The sequence below is a fragment of the Chinchilla lanigera genome, unplaced genomic scaffold (assembly GCF_000276665.1).
Source record: "Chinchilla lanigera isolate Chin_1 unplaced genomic scaffold, ChiLan1.0 scaffold00002, whole genome shotgun sequence".
Taxonomy (NCBI): domain Eukaryota; kingdom Metazoa; phylum Chordata; class Mammalia; order Rodentia; family Chinchillidae; genus Chinchilla; species Chinchilla lanigera.
Genome location: NW_004955403.1, coordinates 688153 through 704055, shown reverse-complemented (window position 1 = coordinate 704055; position 15903 = coordinate 688153). Strand labels below are relative to the sequence as shown.

Below are 15903 nucleotides of genomic sequence, written 5' to 3'. Positions count from 1 at the left end.
GGGCCTCGGGGAGTCCGGGATGTTCCTGGGGTCATCGGTGTTCTTTGCCATCAGTGACGCGGTGACTGCGGCACGCAGGGACAGAGGCCTCGCCGAGGACTGCACAGTGAGGAGCCCGGCCACGCCGGAACGGGTCCGCATGGCCTGCCAGGACCGCTTCACAGAAATGGTAAGGAGTGGCGGTCTCTCTCCCTACGCAGCAGCAAGCAGAAGCCCCGACCGACACCCAGGACCTGGAGGCAGGTTTGTTTACGTTGACCGCACTGACTGGGATCACTCCCAGAATATCAGGCCCTGATCTCTGGTGGTCCAGAGCTTATACGGGATAACAGGAAGTGCAGAGGCAGAGTGGCGTGTCAGTTGGGGATTGGTTTACACACTGTGTGCATCAGAGTGACCAGGCGTTTCTGAGACAGGAGCAACCGAAACTGGAACAGGAACTGTTACCTGGGCAGCTAAAGGACTGACGTATGCTGGCCGGGGGACATTTTCTGCTACATTTTTTCCCCTCTTTTAGCTTCCCCAGCAAATCTCTGCTGGGCGTATTACACATGATCTTCTGAGATAAGGCCCAACTAGAAGCTGTAGATCTAATTTAGGCCTGTCTGTTCTGTAACATCACTCTGGCAAGGAGGTGAGGGAATTAATCTGATCTAGGACAGTGTCCACTGTGTCTTGGATACTCATCATATCTTGGTCAAGTGTTTGACTGATTGTTCTATTCTCGGGGCAACCATCTGTAGAGTTTAAGGCAAAAACAAAATCACAGCTAGCAGTGGGGCAGGGAAGGAAGGACTGGGGTAAGAAGGCTGAAAAGACACAAAAGTCAAGGGGAATAGGGATGGAGCAGTCCTGTGAACAGGGTCCTCAGGCTTCAATTGCGGGGGAACTGGGCAGCAGAGTGACCAGAGCAGGGCTTTGAGTGCGTTGTCTCTTCACAGTGAGCCTCAGAGCTCTCCAGGTAAATTTTCAGGTGGATCTAGGCTGGATTTCTGAAACTCATACGGGTAGTTAGCATGTACCAGGGTAGCCTGTAATCCCAGCACTCAGGAGGCTGAGGCAGGAGAATAGTTGAGAGTTTGAGACCAGCCTGGGCTACAAAGTGAGCTCAAGGGGACAGGGATATAGCCTCAGTGGTATAAGTGCCTGCCTGGCAAGCGAAAGGTCCTGAGTTTGATTCCTGGTACCAAAAAAAACAAAAAACAAACAAAAAACCAAAAGTGAGCTCAAGGCCAGCCTGAACTGCATAGCGACACCCTGTCTCAAAAAGATAAAAATAAAAAAAGAAGAAAGGAAGAAAGGAAGAAAGGGAGAGAGAAAGAAAGAAAGAAAGAGAGAGAGAAAGAAAGAGAGAGAGAGAAAGAAAGAAAGAGAGAGAAAGAAAGAGAAAGAGAAAGAGAGAAAGAAAGACAGACAGAAAGAAAGAAAGAAAGAAAGAAAGAAAGAAAGAAAGAAAGAAAGAAAGAAAGAAATCTTTCTGGTTGAATTTCTAGCCAAGTCTCTCATGGCATGGGATAGTTTGATGCAGGTGGGGTTGCCCTGGGATGGAGTTTCACAGAGGCAGGTGGTCGAGGGCCCAACCTCAGGGCCCAGGGGACAGTGACGGTGACGGAGCTGTGGAGCTGGAAGGGACAGAGAAACAGGCTGTCTCGGAGTGGTAAAATCTGTTATCAGAGCCTCCCTGACAGTAACGGGAAACTTCCCACAACCTGTGGGAACTGAGCAACAGTCCAAAAGGAGCGCGTGGGTGGGAACCGCAGAGCGCAAGGTGACGGCGGCACTGCGGGCTGCACTGAGATCCCGCCGAGGTGATTAACAGCCTCTCAGGCTGACGTGTGGGTGACGCCTGTTCATGCTCCCCGTGACATCTGACAGCAGCAGGGGTCTAAAGTACGGTGGCACTCTGCAGAACTAACAGGAGTGGCTGGCAGTGGGCACACAGGTGTGGAGCCTGTGGAAGGGTTCTTACCCCCTATGAAATGAGTCCAAGTGGATCAACCTGGGAGAGCGGGAGGCGCTGGTGCAGGAGACAGAACCCGCTGTGGAGGTGTCGCAGCTGTCTGAGCAGCTTGGGGTAAGGAGGAGGCAGGTTGGATCAGGCAGAACAGGATAAAGCTTTTCTGGCTTGGGCTGAACGCGAGAGCCTCTCAGACGGCCCTGTGGGTTTGTTTTGACAACTAGGATGGCCTGCTTGTCGTGCAGGACACAGGTGTGGAGCCAAGGTGGGAGCGCTTCTAACCCCTTATGGAGCCATGTGACCAGGACAGGCACAGCCATGAGCAGAGGGTGGGAGGCGGGCCCTGCGGCCAAATGCGGGCCACGGCCAGCTGGAGCCAGTTCAGTCGGCTGGAAGTGGACGAGTCAGGAGCGGGGCGTGAAGCTGCAGGTGTTGGCAGCAATAGCATCAGTCAACGAGGGCCAAGGCAGAATTCCCAGGAGGAAGGGGCCTCTTTTTCCATTTTTTTTTTTTTTCTTTGAGATGCAGGGAGCAGTTTGGTTTCTTTTTTCCCTTTTTTTTTTTTTTTTTGGGGGGGGGGGAGGGACAGGGTCTCGCTGTGCAGTTCAGGCTGCCCTTGAGCTCACTTTGTAGCCCAGGCTGATCTCAAACTAGCAACAATCGTCCTGCCTCAGCCTCCTGAGTGCTGGGATTATAGGCGTGCACCACCACACCCAGCTTGGTTTCATTTTTAACTCTGTAAAAGTCCTTTTTCCTGCAGTCAGGGACTGTGTGTTTTAAGTAATTGGTTCCCATTCTATCTCCCTACGGTGTACGTTGGGTACCTTTAGATAACGGTGCCACAGACAAGGGCAGGTGCCCTTAGAGAGACGATTCTGATGCTGCCTGGCCACGCCACTCGCAGGGACCTAACTAAGGAGGGTGTGAGGCTTGTGTTACGGCATCTGTCGATGGGCACAGAAGCGCAGGCGAGGCCCAGCCAGCCACCCCGGCCAGTGCTGCCCAGGCTTGACGCACAGCCAGCACAGCCTACTGCTTACGCGGGCCGTTCCCCTCACACGCTCAGAGGCACGCAGAGGCCGCACATGCCAACCCCCTCCCCCTGGGGGTGGCCTTAACTAACAGAGGTGATCAAGCTCCTCTTGTGCTCAAACTGAGCAGGACTGACTGACTGACTGACTGGGCTGCCCCCAGACACACCGACAGATTGCGTCCTCCTCCTTTCGGAGTCCAAGGCGAGCCACTTGAGCGGGGATCCAGGAATCCTCCTCCAGACCTCCAAGGGAACTCAAGAAATCTAGCGGGCACGTCTTCCCTTCAGGACCTGGAGAGGTCCTTGCTCTGTCTGGGAGGGCCGTGACCAGTGACCAAAGAGGTCAGCACAGCCAGTCATCCCGGCCAGTGCACCAGATGCAGCGGCGAGCGGAAGCACCGAAACGACACCCAGGACCTGGAGGCAGGTTTATCTACCTCCACGGCACTGACTGCGATCACTCCCAGAATGTCAGGCCCTGGTCTCTGGTGGTCCAGGGCTTATACGGGATAAGGAAGCAGGAAGTGCAGAGGCAGAATGGCGTGTCAGCTGGGGATGGCCCATACAATGTGATTCACAGTGACCAGCCTTTTCGGAGTCAGGAGCAACCGAAACTGGAACAGGAACTATTGCCTGGCCAACCAAGACACTGAACCCTGCTGGCTGGGGTGGGGGGCATTTTCTGCTACACCTACACAGAGATTTTTCCATTTCTCGTCCTCTGGACCCTGGGTAAATGCCTGACCCAATCTGCGTCGTGCTAACCAGAGCTGGAATGATCAAAGCCACACAGATGCATCCTGCCCGCGTGGCAGTTTTAACTTCCAGAACAGCATCTCCCTGTGTACGACTTAGCTGACCATCTCAGTAAACCAAAGCAGGACGAGCTCTCACCTTCACAGGCTGGCAGCTGTGGGACAGCGGGACTATGACCCCCGGTCTCCAGAGGCTGAGGCCGAGGGTCGAACGCCAAGGACAGCCCCAGCCATTGAGTGAGTCCCGGTCTCAAGTGAAAAACAAAGCAAGACCCGGCCTGCACAGAACCGAAAGGGCTGGGACGCACCAGACAGAGCGCGGGGCAGAGTGCGGGCCCGCAGGCCCAGGAGCCCGGAGGCTGACGTTCCTTTCCTGAGAGCTCAGCTCAGCACCCGCGCACACACCCTGTCCGAGCACCAACAGCCCCTGAGCTGGGGTGTGTTCCCCTCCCGCCCGAGTCGCCTGTTCACCCGCCAGTGCCTGGGGCAGCGCAGACCCCTAAGCACGCCCAGCCCTGACTGCATCCCGGCAGCACACACAGGCACACACATCCGCACACACCGCAGGCTCACACGCACAGGCTCACAGGACTGGGGGTGGAAGAGCCGGCTGTGGTGTGACCGGAGGTGGCGGGGTGGCACTGGCAGAGCAGCGCGTGAGCGAGGCCCGCGACACCGGGGCCGCCACAAGGCACTGGCGACGCTGCGCTTCCACCAGGAGGGAGAGCGAGCACGGGGTCCGGCACCTCCTGGGCCACGCTAGCGGGGGCTCAGGCGGCCCTCAGCGTGGTCTGCCGTTCTGATGGGAAGGCCCTCGGCTGAGGGACACCGCTGTCCCTGGAGAATGACAGGGATGTGACGGAGCGCACACCGCGGGGAGCCCCCACAGCCCCACCGAGCGAGCAGCACCTCCTCCGCCTCCCAGCCCACAGCTTCCGGCTCATGCACACCCATCTCTCCGGAGCACCTGCGGGAACCTGAGCCCATACAAAACCGACACCGTGAGTGCGTCCAGCCCAGCTGCGCTGTGGTTTTAAACTGAAGTATGTGATCGGGGCTGGGGGTCAGCTCAGTGCTCAGGGCTCGCCTGGCACACGTGAGGCCTGGGCTGGATTCCAGCACCGTGAGACAGGAAGAAAGAAATATGTGGTGAACCCTGGTACATTCTCTGCGCTCTGTCCCAAAGGTTTCTTTAGAGATTTAGATACCCACGCCCTTGCACCTGGCCTCTGCAGCGGCCAAAGCACGATGTGTCCTGATCAGGAGTCTGTGGGGAACGGGCCCTGGGAAGCGCAACACGCCCTCTGTCAACAAGCTCCTCCGGCCGTAAAGTGAATAACCGCCTCCTGGACCCATGTCTGCACAGAAACCCGGGTGAACTCCCAGTACTTTTCCTTTGGAACTAAACAGAGTAACTCATGGGAAAGTCCTGTGTCACTGAGTCACTCTGCAAATACCCGGGCGAAGTCCTCCCGCAGGCCTCTCCCAAGCCCCGCCTCTGCCCGGCGGCAGCCAGGAAGAAGCTTCCACCTGAAATCTAGTTGGCAAGTGACACTTCCATCGCCAGAAGCCTCGTCTTCACGGGTAAACTGGGTTCAACAGAAAGCGGGCGTTGGAAGAAACGTGGGGCGTTTTTGTTACTAAAAAACAAAAATCCATTTGAACCAGCATTTACACATCAAAATGTATCCCACGCGCTGGGAGCGTGCGCCAGCCTGAGCGGGGCTGACTGCCCGGGGACCACTTGCCTACTTCCAGCGTGAACTGGGAGGTGCTGCTGGCACAGCGTCTGCTCTGAGCTCAGCGGGGAAACCCGGCTCCCAGACGTGGCCAGAATCTCACTCCTGTGTCATGTCTTTTTTGATGATGGGAGGAAAACGTATTCCTCAGAAAATGTGTTTTGCACAGTCATTTAAAATTCTACAAGAAACAAGTGAATTTCCCCTAAAGACAAAGACAAATAACACTTTCAAATCAAGACTTCTTACAGCAGTAATTTCTTTTTTTTTTTTTTTTCCGGTACCAGGAATCAAACTCACGACCTTGCACTTGCCAGGCAGGCACTGTGCCGCTGAGCTAAATCCCCAGGCCAGTAATTTCATTTTTAAAAAGATTTAGGACTCAGAGACCTGAAGGATTTCACAGCCTTAAAACTTAGGAAGATGCTGCCCCAGAGGCTTTGGAGACAAGACAGAGGAAAACAAACAGAAACCTTTGCCTTGTCATCAGTGGCCCAGGAGCCCTGACTAACTGGCCGAGAATACACAGGGGCAGGGAGACTGGCCTGGCAGACGTCCCTGCCCTGGGCAGGGCGTTCGTGTGGCTTCTGGCTGGGAGGTCATGTGTCCTTAAACTCACTGTGTAGCTGGGAGGTCAGCAGTGTCCACTTGCATCGCTGGATGCCAGGTGGTTCTGACCTCGGGTTTAACCAGCAAGCGCTCATCACCCCAGGGCACACAGACAGTGAGCGTCACACTGTGGGCTGGGGCAGGCCCTGCGCACGACCCCTCCAACCCCCCAGACATATTCGTAGGATCTATGGTTCTCTTTGGCTGTATAGTTCCCACGATTCGTCCCTGGGAAGCAAAGCAGACAACTAGACTGGGCAAGCGTAGACTGAGAGCCTGGTCCTGAGCAACATCACACAGAGCAGGTGTCACGCCAACCCCCATCCTCCCAGAACTGTCCAGAAGGCACCGCGCCCCCAGGGGCCGGCGGGATCCTGCTTCCTCCCGCCCGAGTTTTCCAAAACCTAAAGCTCTGACGCGCTGTCCCAGCGAAATGCTGCAGTGCTCTGCCGTGTAAGCGAGCGCCTCCTGTGCTTTTCCTTCCAGATCCCGAGGGAGGACCCCGGGACAGCTAAGCCTTGGTCCATCCCAATAGCATAACCCTGTGACCTGCTGAAAGGTAAGCTCTGTAAGCCAAAAGATAATCTCTCAGGGGAAAACAGCAGCAGCAACCCCGTCCCAAAGCAGACAAGAGGCAGCTCGTGGTTGCCAGGCTGGGCTCCCGGAGTCTCTCACCCAGCGTCACAAATCCTCCAACACGAGTGTGCGTGGCTTTGCCGATGACAGTCAGAGGTCGGGGTGTTGTCACCGGTGTTGCAGTTCTTCTCTTTGAGTCAAAACACAATACGAAGGCTGAGCCAGGCGTGGAGGCACGCACTGCACGTCTCTGTGAAACGGAGACTTACAGGCAGCGTGAGGCGTGTAGGGCAGACTGCCGGCCTCTTATTCTCTTTCTTTCTCTTTCCCAGTATTAAAGTCAATGATGAGACAACACGTACTCTACCATGTAAAACAAGGCGTGTAAAATACACAGCCTTGTGCTGGCCATGGAATGCAATAAAAGGAGTTACAGGTGGACACATACCTGCTAAATACCAAATTCTAATAAGTTAGCTGGACTTGGGGGTGCACACCTGTAACCCCAGCAAATAAGAGGCAGAGTCAGGAAGATCGCTGTAAGTTCAAGGCCAGCCTGAACTGCATACCAAGCCCCTATCTCAAAAAGCGGAAAAGAAACAAATTTTAATAAATTAGATACTCCTACAAATGAGCTGAGAAATCAAGTTTTTGTGCAAACATTAAAAATAAAGACCATCCTTACATTGCAAGATTAAGTTTTAAGATGAAAAACAAACCTAAACCTCTTACCACTTACAATCATTTCTTTGTGTCAGTTTCTTTCAAACTGTCATCCCAGCAAATTTCCTACGTGAATTTCATTCCAAGCATATAACTGTCATCTCTTACATGCAGTTTCAAATTTTCCTGCTTCAAAGTAGCATAATCACTCATATATCATCTGCTTTATAAGCAAGGGTTAAATATTGACCTTATGAAGATAAATTTATACCACACTGAAATTATGTACGTGTGAGGCCCCCATCACATGTTAATCCCCTGCTAAAAAGTCTCAAAGAACCTCTGACCTCCCCCAGCTTCCCATTTTATAAATGAAGACGGAGACCAAGAGCAATTAAGTCACTGCCCGAATGTGCCCACTCCCCACTCACCACTCACCCCTCCGATTTCCAGCCAATCCTTCTTCGAAGCATACAAACGGCGGGCGTGGTGCACTTGCTTTTTTAGCTGTTCTCTTTTCTGCTTTGTTTCTTTTCCAGGTGAAAAGATGGCTTCTTAATCATAACTCCAAGCAGATATTCTTATACTATGGTGGAGGAAAAAAGTACAAAATTTAGAAACATGATTCAAGCCTAATTACATTAACAAGATGAATGATTGTTTACAAATGCTTAGAATCCTCGGCCCGGAGGCCAGAAAGGACTGCAGCATCCACACAAGCGGGCTTAATGATTTTCTTCTGGAAAGATCGTGGAAACACTGCTGCAAAAGCAAATTCTCCCTCTCCGTGTCCAGCGATCTAACTGACGGGCCACATCACAAGCACTGGCGGTGGGCAGCACTGGTAGAGAAGCCGTGAGAATTTCCCTGGCGCTGCGCTCCCTCCAGAACCCCAGCGCCGCGCCCACGCCCTCCGCAGCGCTCTGTCCCGTGGTCCCCAGCGCAGCGCCCACGCCCTCCGCAGCGCTCTGTCCCGTGGTCCTGTGGCTTGGCTGAGGCCTGTGCACCTGCGTCTGATGGCGCAGGAATGATTTTTCCGTGGGTAGAACAACCGTTCCGCTGGCTCGCCTCCCTTTGGGATGTGGAAGGGGAAAAGAGTGCAAACATTTTCAGTGCATTATCACAAAACCCTTGGTTCGTTTTCGGTTTTGCTGACGAAAAACATCTGATCCGGTGTCAGCGTTTCGGAAGTGTTGGGTGGCTCCATCTCCCGCACACTGAATTGGTGACCCAGAGCGAATGAATCAGGAATCAGGGTCACACGGTTTAAGGGGGCAGGGAGGCATGCTGGCATTGCATGTGCTAAGCCCTGAGTTCAATCCCTAGCCCCGCAGAAATAAAAATGCAAACATCAAAAGAAGGAAGCACGCAGGATCCATGAGATTCTGTTGAGCTTTAGGGACTCAGAGGAGGAGTCGGGATCAGTTTGGCCCATTTTGGCCGAGTCTGGAGGAAAATGGCAGAATCCACAGCTCAGCGTCACCTCCTGGCAGAGAGTGATGCGAGAGCAGGTATCGTATCAAGTCTTAGGGCTGCGGCCTCCTTCTCCTGGAGGGACAGGGACAGCTGGCCTCTAGTCCATCTGCCGACTTGAGAGGGTCCACTAGGCCAGGAGCCCACAGGAGGGAGCAGGACAGAGAAGAAAAGAGACGGGGCAGGAGGTCACAGGCAGGACGGACGTTACGAGGCCACCCAGGGCAGCAGAGCTGGGACTCGGTGGGACGGCTGGGGTGAAACAAGCTGAAAGTAATGCAATTTTAAAAGCTCTTTTGCAAATAAATCCTTGACTGTGTAATCAAATACAACATGAGAAATTTGTTTTATCATTTTATGTGATAGTAAATGTAGTTTGTATTTTGAAGATACCTGGTGTAGCCAGGCATGGTGGCGCACACCTGTAATCCCAGCACACCTGTAATCCCAGGCAGAGGCAGGAGAATTAACTTGAGTTCAAGTCCAGTCTGGGCAACACAGTGAGTTCAAGGCCAGCCTGAACTATACAGCGAGACCCTGTCTGAAAAGAAAGAAAGAAAGACAGAAAGAAAGAGGAAGGGAGAGAGATTTGGTGTCTCAAGGGTAACAGTGGCTACTTCTGTTTTCTCTGCCATCCATAAGGATGGCCAAGCAGTAAAAACAGAGGCATCCAAACATAAATCATTCCTACGGGTTGTGCCCTAAAATCTGGATGGCATGGACATTACTAAAGTACTTCTTCAAAGATACACTTGGAGCCAGTTCTGTTAGAAACCAGTTCTGTGGCCTCAATAGCATTTTTAAAAGATGAAGTATACTAGATTTTTTTAAAAAAACAGACCCAGTTAAAAAATACTAAAAAAACGCCGGGTGTGGTGGCACACACCTATAATCACAGCACCCGGGAGGCTGAGGCAGGGGGATCCCTGCGAGTTTGAGGCCAGCCTGGGCTACAAAGTAAGCTCAAGGCCAGCCTGAACTGCATAGCAAGACCCTGTCTCAAAAAGACAAAAAAAAAAAAAAAAAAAAAAAAAAAAAAAAAAAAAAAAAAAAAAAAAAAAAAAAAAAAAAAAAAAAAAAATGACCCTAGAGCTAGGTCTGAGTGTGCCCAGCCCTCACACTCACACACTGAAACCTAACCAGGGTTGGGAAGGGGCTCTGTCCTGGGGATGGGCTGGAGCCCCTACAGGTGACCCCAAGGGCCCGCGGGTCCCACTAGCATCAGCAGTAAAGGAGCCTCACCAGAACTGCTGCACTGGCACCGCAGCTGGACTTTCCGGCATCCCAAGCCGGAAGCAGTGAACTGTCGTTTGCAAACATCCAGCTCGTGGTGTTTGCCGTCTGAACCCAACCAAAGTCACGGCACACGGAGGGCAGCTGCCTTCCGCATCATGTTAATATCATCCCTAGTTACTGCAGACCACAGTCTCCCTGATGAGCGGGTGGCGAAGGCGTAAATACAAGAGTCCAGGGGCTTGGTGTCTGGGCTCCGGGAGGTTCAGAGCCCTCTAACAGAATTCGAGATTCCCTGGGGCAGGGGCAGATCTTCTCTGGGCCCATACTTACTTAGTTGTCAGAACCAAGGTGGGGGATACTGAATAAAGGTGGGACTCTCTCAGGGGCTCCCCCAAGTAAGACAGTGTCATGGCTGATACACTGTGTCAACCTGGGGAGTCTAGGGTTTGGCTAAGTGACTCAGCAGGAAGCCAGGGTGCTTACTTTGTATACATCCTGAGCCTGTGGAAGAGGAGGGCGTGGAGATTATGTGAGAGCTACATGCCCCTTAGGTGGGGGTAGCCAGTTTACAATGTAAGGGAGAGAAAGAAGCTGCTTGCCGCCATACCATTCCTCCGGTTTGCTCTGGCTGTTTGCTGTTCGGCTGCCATTCCCCCCTTTGCTCTTGTTGGTTTGCTACCTTCTGCCTCGGAGCCAGCCAAGCATGGACTGAAACCTCCACAAACTGTAAGCTAAACACACCTTTCCTTCCTTCATTTTGGGGGTTGGGTATTTTGTCCCAGCAAGGAGAGAAAAGTAACCGAGACAGACAGTACGTTGATTTAGGAGAACTATGTGATCTCCCGGAAGGGCTCCACCCGGGAGTGAGACGCCTGCAGCTGCAGCCTTAAAAGCTTGAATCCTGCTCAGAGGCCGTTGGTGGTGGTCTCCTCCCACTCAGAGACGCTTCTCCACACGCACGCTGGTCATGGTCACAGCTGGCCTCGCTGAGCCAACAAGTGCAGGGACACGGTGACGAGTGTCAGGGGCTGGGAGAGTGGGCGCGCTTTCCTGTCCGGCGGCCTCACTCCCTCTCCCAGCCCTGGGCAGCAGCCGGGCGCCCGTCCCAGCAAGGCTGAAGTCTCAGCGTGGAGGAGGGCCCCAGCGCAGCCCGGGGCAGTGAGCAGCGACGTGGAGTGACCCACGGAGGCCGCGGCCGGCCCGTCCCACACCAGCAGGGACGGCTGGGGACAGGAGAGGGGTTTCCCAGCTCCCGCGCCTCCTAGGAGCCCTGTAAAAACTTTAACTTTGAATAACTCAAGGTAAATAACATAAAATCACTCTCTCTCCCCTGCTCCCCCTCGGAAATGAAACTCAGGGCCTTCACGCTGAGCTGCACACCCAGCCCTTTTTTAACGTTTTCACTTTCCTCAGGCTCTCATCAAGTTGCCAGGTTTGCAGTCCTCCTGCCTTGGCTTCCCAGCACGCTGGTGTAACAGGCAGGCAGGCGCCACCACGCCTGGCTGATAACGTTAATGAGGAACTAAGGAGCAAAACGTCATCTGACGTGTGGATTCACGACTTGGATTCTTCAAGTGCAAATTACCTACACTGAGGACGCAAACTGACTATTTCTAGGGTATAGATAAAAGTTAACTTACGGCTAAATATGTCATGTAGAGTTCTCAAGAACTTAAAGTAAGTTACCAAGGCCAGAGATGGTGGCACATGCCTGTGGTCCCAGCACTCGGGAGGCTGAGGCAGAAGGATCACTGTGAGCTCAAGGCCAGCCTGGGCAACACAGTGAATTCAAAGCCAGCCTGAACTGCATAGTGAGACCCTGTCTCAAAAAAAAAAAGTAAATTACCAGCCAAGTGTAGTGGCGCATACCTGCAACTCCAGCACTTTGGAAGCTGAGACAGGAGAACTGCTGCAAGTTCAAAGACAGCATGGGCTACACAGAGAGACCCTGCCTCAAACAAAACAAAACAAAACAAAAAAGTAAATTACCACAGAGAAGAGAGACCATGATGGAGACCAAGCTCCTTTCCAAGCTACCCCAGCATCACCCCTGACACATGCGCACGTGTGCGAACGCCCGTACCTGTGACTCAAGAGCCGCCGGCCGCTCCCTGCTCTTGGAACTGCCCTCCCCGCCATCTGAGCAGCCTCATTCATTCTTCCCAGCGCCCTCCCCTCCCGAGGGCCCTAGGGAAGCCTTCCTCCCGGCCCTGTGCAGGGTCTGTGTGTCCTCTGCCTCCCTGGACGGTGCCTAGCACCGCTGTGCTGGTCTTCAGACCCCTGACGGCACAGGGCGCCTGCTGGGAAGGGCAGAGCCCAGGCTCACCGGCCCCCTGTCACTCAGGAAAGGGCGAGCAACGAAGAGCGCTCGCCCACCACTCTCGGGCACTCGACCTGGGTGACGCGGCATCCTTTGAAGTCAAGACCCTGTCTCAAAAAACGGTGCGTGGACTCAGCATCAATCCCGGAGCTGCCCCAGCACGCGGCCAGCCAGCTCTGCCAAGCCTTGCCCGGTTCTGAGACGAGAAACTAGTTCCAGAGAAATGTGATCTTGTCCCAGAAAGGCCTGGGAAGTCCTCTAAGAAAGTTTTAATACTGCCTTTCAAGAAGGGGACCTACAGGCTGGGGATGTAGCTCAGCGGCATAAGTGCTTGCCTGGCAAGCCTGAGGTCATGAGTTCGATTCCCAGTACAAAAAAAAAAGGGGGGGGGACCTAAAATGCATAAGGAAACAACGTTCTGCTTGCGCTCCTCAGACAGATGGGCACTGGTTGGTTGCCTGTGGCAGCCCTGACCTCCCTGTGAAAGCACAAGGGTCGTCAGTCCTGTGTTGACGGGAACGCGGCCCCACTCACAAAGCTGCTGCGAGAAACCGCACTGGAGAGCCGCAGCACCGTGCGCTCCGTCACTGTCGCAAGCACCGACACACGCAGCAGGTCGGTCAGGAGAGGGTGTCTCGGCTGAGCTCCGGGGGTTCCGGCCCTGGCTGGTTGGCCTGTTGCTTTGGGGCCAGGACCGGGAGCCCTGGAGGGAGAGGGACGAGCTGCCCACCCACCTCCCAGCAGTGAGGCGGTGCCAGGCGGGGCAGGAGCACAGTTCCCGAACCCCTAAGCTCCCTGCATGCTTCAGCCTACTCAGAGGTCTGAACCAAAGGCTGTGTTTGTTTGAAAGGGGAACAGACACCCTCCTTCTAATGACGGAGTTCTGCTCCCGAGACTCCGTCACTAAATGAACTGCTCTCCACATGGGGAGTTGCATGTAGCGTGTGCATCGCGATATGGCATTCAGGACAAGACATGGTAAAATAAAGCTAACTTGATGGCGTTGCTTCTATTTACATAACTCTTCCGTGCTGTACTGTAATGTAACATAAACATAAAACTGCAGTAACTGTACAGTACAGTCGGCCAGCCGGGGCTGCATAGTGAGACCCCGTCTCAAAAAATAAATAAATAAATAAATAAAAACTCAAAGATTATTAGTATTTGTGGAATAACTATTAAAGTAATTAAAATTATTTGAAAACTCATGGTATCTCAAAACTTTTTCATTATGCAAATATGGAACTGATGGAAATATTTATAGCCACACATAAATTTCCACGTGTGTAGCATGTATACGATACAGGGTACAGGGCTGCGTCGGCTCAATGGTAGACACTCACCTAAGGTGTGCAAGGGCTTTGTGCTTGTTTCGGCAGCACACGTACATGTGCAAGGCCCCCCACGCTGGAGCATGAGACAGATTAAACTACACTCATACAGTGTTCTATAATCTTCCTGTCTCCTACAAGACCTAAAGCATAGGAATACCCTCTTCCCAGATCATTTTCCAAAGGAAACCATGTGCTTATGAAACAGGCCCGTGGTCACCTCCTCCCTGTCCAGATGAGGTCCTTTGGTTATGTGCTCTGGGGAAAAAAGCCACTTGTGCAATATACCCGTTTCCACCAGCAAAGTTAGAAACAGTATCAAGGTCACACGTTGCGCCTAGCACCTTCCATTTGAGTGGCTCAAACTTTTTAACCCAAAATACTATTGAGAACTTGCAACAATGGCAAGAGAGGTCAGTAAAAACAACTACAAAAATTGGGCAAAACTATCTAAAACCACAATTTCAAGACTTGAGAAATAAAACAGCAAATGGGGAAGTGTTTATTCATGAAGAATGGTTAAATTTAAGGTAATAACGAAGTCTGTAGCATTCTTATCTAGAATGAGATAACCACGATCACAGTAAAAATCAATGAAATAAAAAATGGAGCTGGGTGTGGTGGTGCACACCTGTAATCCCAGTCCTTGGGAAGCTGAGGCAGGAAGATCACTTTGAGTTCAAGGCCAGACTGGGCTACAAAGTAAATTTAAGGCACTTTGACCAAATAGCGAGACCGTCTCAAAAAGAAAAGAGAAAAATAATAAAACCAAATATTGTTTTGAAAACACCAATCAAGTTGATGAACCTTTGCTAGACTGGAGGAGAAAGACAGTCTCAGAACTAAGAATTTGTTTAAATCTGAGGAGACCTGGGACTTGGACTCAATTCAGCAACGCAGAAACTGTTAGGACTTTGGCAACGCTTGAAGATGGACTAAATGCCTTTGCATAAAGTGACGTGCACCGTCTTTTGGGGGCAGGGGCGTAATGTCACGGTTTGTGTCTAGAGGTCCCCCCTAAGCCTCATGGCTCACAGAGGGGCTCTGGGGAGGTGCTTGGATCATGGGGCTGTGATACTCATGGGGGATTCGTCCACTGATGGGTTTACAGCTGGGTGTGAGGCCGGGAGGTGAAGGCCGTGGGAGAACGTGGGAGAACGTGACACTGGGGCGTGGCCTGGAAGGGTCCTCTCCCTCCTCCTCCCTTGAGCCCTGCTTGCCGCCTGCCTCCCCTCTGCCAGGTTCCTGTGTGCCGTGGAGCCGGCTGTGGACTGAAACGTCCACTCGCTGTGAGCCAACAGGAGGCATGGCGGCAGACACCTGTAATCCCAGCACTCCACTTGGGAAGCTGAGGCAGGAGGATCACCTCGAGGTCAAGGCCAGCCTGGGCTACACAGTGAGTTCAAGGTCAGCCTGAACTATGAGATCTTTTTTCTTTTCTTTTTTGTACTGGGAATCAAACTCAGGACCTTGCACTTGCCAGGCTGGCGCTGCGCAACTGAGCTACCTCCCTGGCCCTGCAATGAGATCTTGTCTCCAAATAAAAGCTGTGAGCCAAAATAACGCTTTTCTCCTGTAAACTGTGGGTGTCCAGCATGGTGCGAGAGTAACCCAGAGGGACGCGTCTCCGTATCCGACGCACTTCGAGGCGCCAGGACCCCGCGGACGGGCGCTGTCACCACGGGCCGGGACGCGGTGTGCGGGGAGCACACGAAGCCCTCGGCGGGGCAGGCGGCCTGGGCTCGAGCCGCGCTCCCCCTGCCCTTCGCCCGCCGCGGCCTCCAGGGCGGGAGGGGCAGGGCGAAAGGCCGGGCGGCCGGAGCGAGCGTCGGCCACGGCGGAGCAGACGCGGGGAGAGAGCGCGGCAGCCAGAGCCGCGCTGCGGCGAAACCCCGCGAGAACTCTGCGGCGAAATCCCGCGAGAACTCTGCGGCGAGCGCAGCGCTAGCGCAGGGCAAAGCTGTCGCGAGAGCCGAGCCGCCGGGGCCGGGATGCGGAGGCGGAAAAGAAGTCTCGCGAGAGCTGCGTGATCGGGGCGGAGGCGGCTCGTCGTCCCGCTTCCTTCCTCCTCCGCGTTAGTTCCGGTCGCAGAGGAGACGCCGCCGCAGTTGCAGCCGCCCCGGGGTTTCTGGCTCTTTGCTCTTCGCCTTAAACTCGGTGAGGCCCGGGCCCGCAGGTGCGGCCGCGGTCGGGCCCCGGGCCGGGCAGGGC

At 53.6% G+C, this 15903-nt stretch overlaps 2 protein-coding genes across 5 annotated transcripts in view; both read left to right on the top strand.

Annotated features, from left to right (window-relative positions):
• Positions 1-9134, top strand: part of LOC102004541 (aldehyde oxidase 4) — a 105002-nt gene extending 95868 nt beyond the window's left edge. For all 3 annotated transcript variants that reach the window (XM_013511857.1, XM_013511853.1, XM_005373242.2), the window contains exons 34-36: positions 2-169; positions 6580-6652; positions 7872-9134. In XM_013511857.1, coding sequence (XP_013367311.1) covers positions 2-169; positions 6580-6633 — 222 coding nt within the window. In that variant the 3' untranslated portion in view covers positions 6634-6652; positions 7872-9134. The remainder of the gene's footprint in view (position 1; positions 170-6579; positions 6653-7871) is intronic.
• A 6568-nt stretch (positions 9135-15702) lies between these two features.
• Positions 15703-15903, top strand: part of Bzw1 (basic leucine zipper and W2 domains 1) — an 11970-nt gene continuing 11769 nt past the window's right edge. The window contains exon 1 of one of the 2 annotated variants that reach the window (XM_013511843.1): positions 15703-15868. The gene's annotated coding sequence lies outside the window, so the exon portion shown is untranslated. The remainder of the gene's footprint in view (positions 15869-15903) is intronic. The other variant, XM_005373238.2, reaches the window with a different exon arrangement.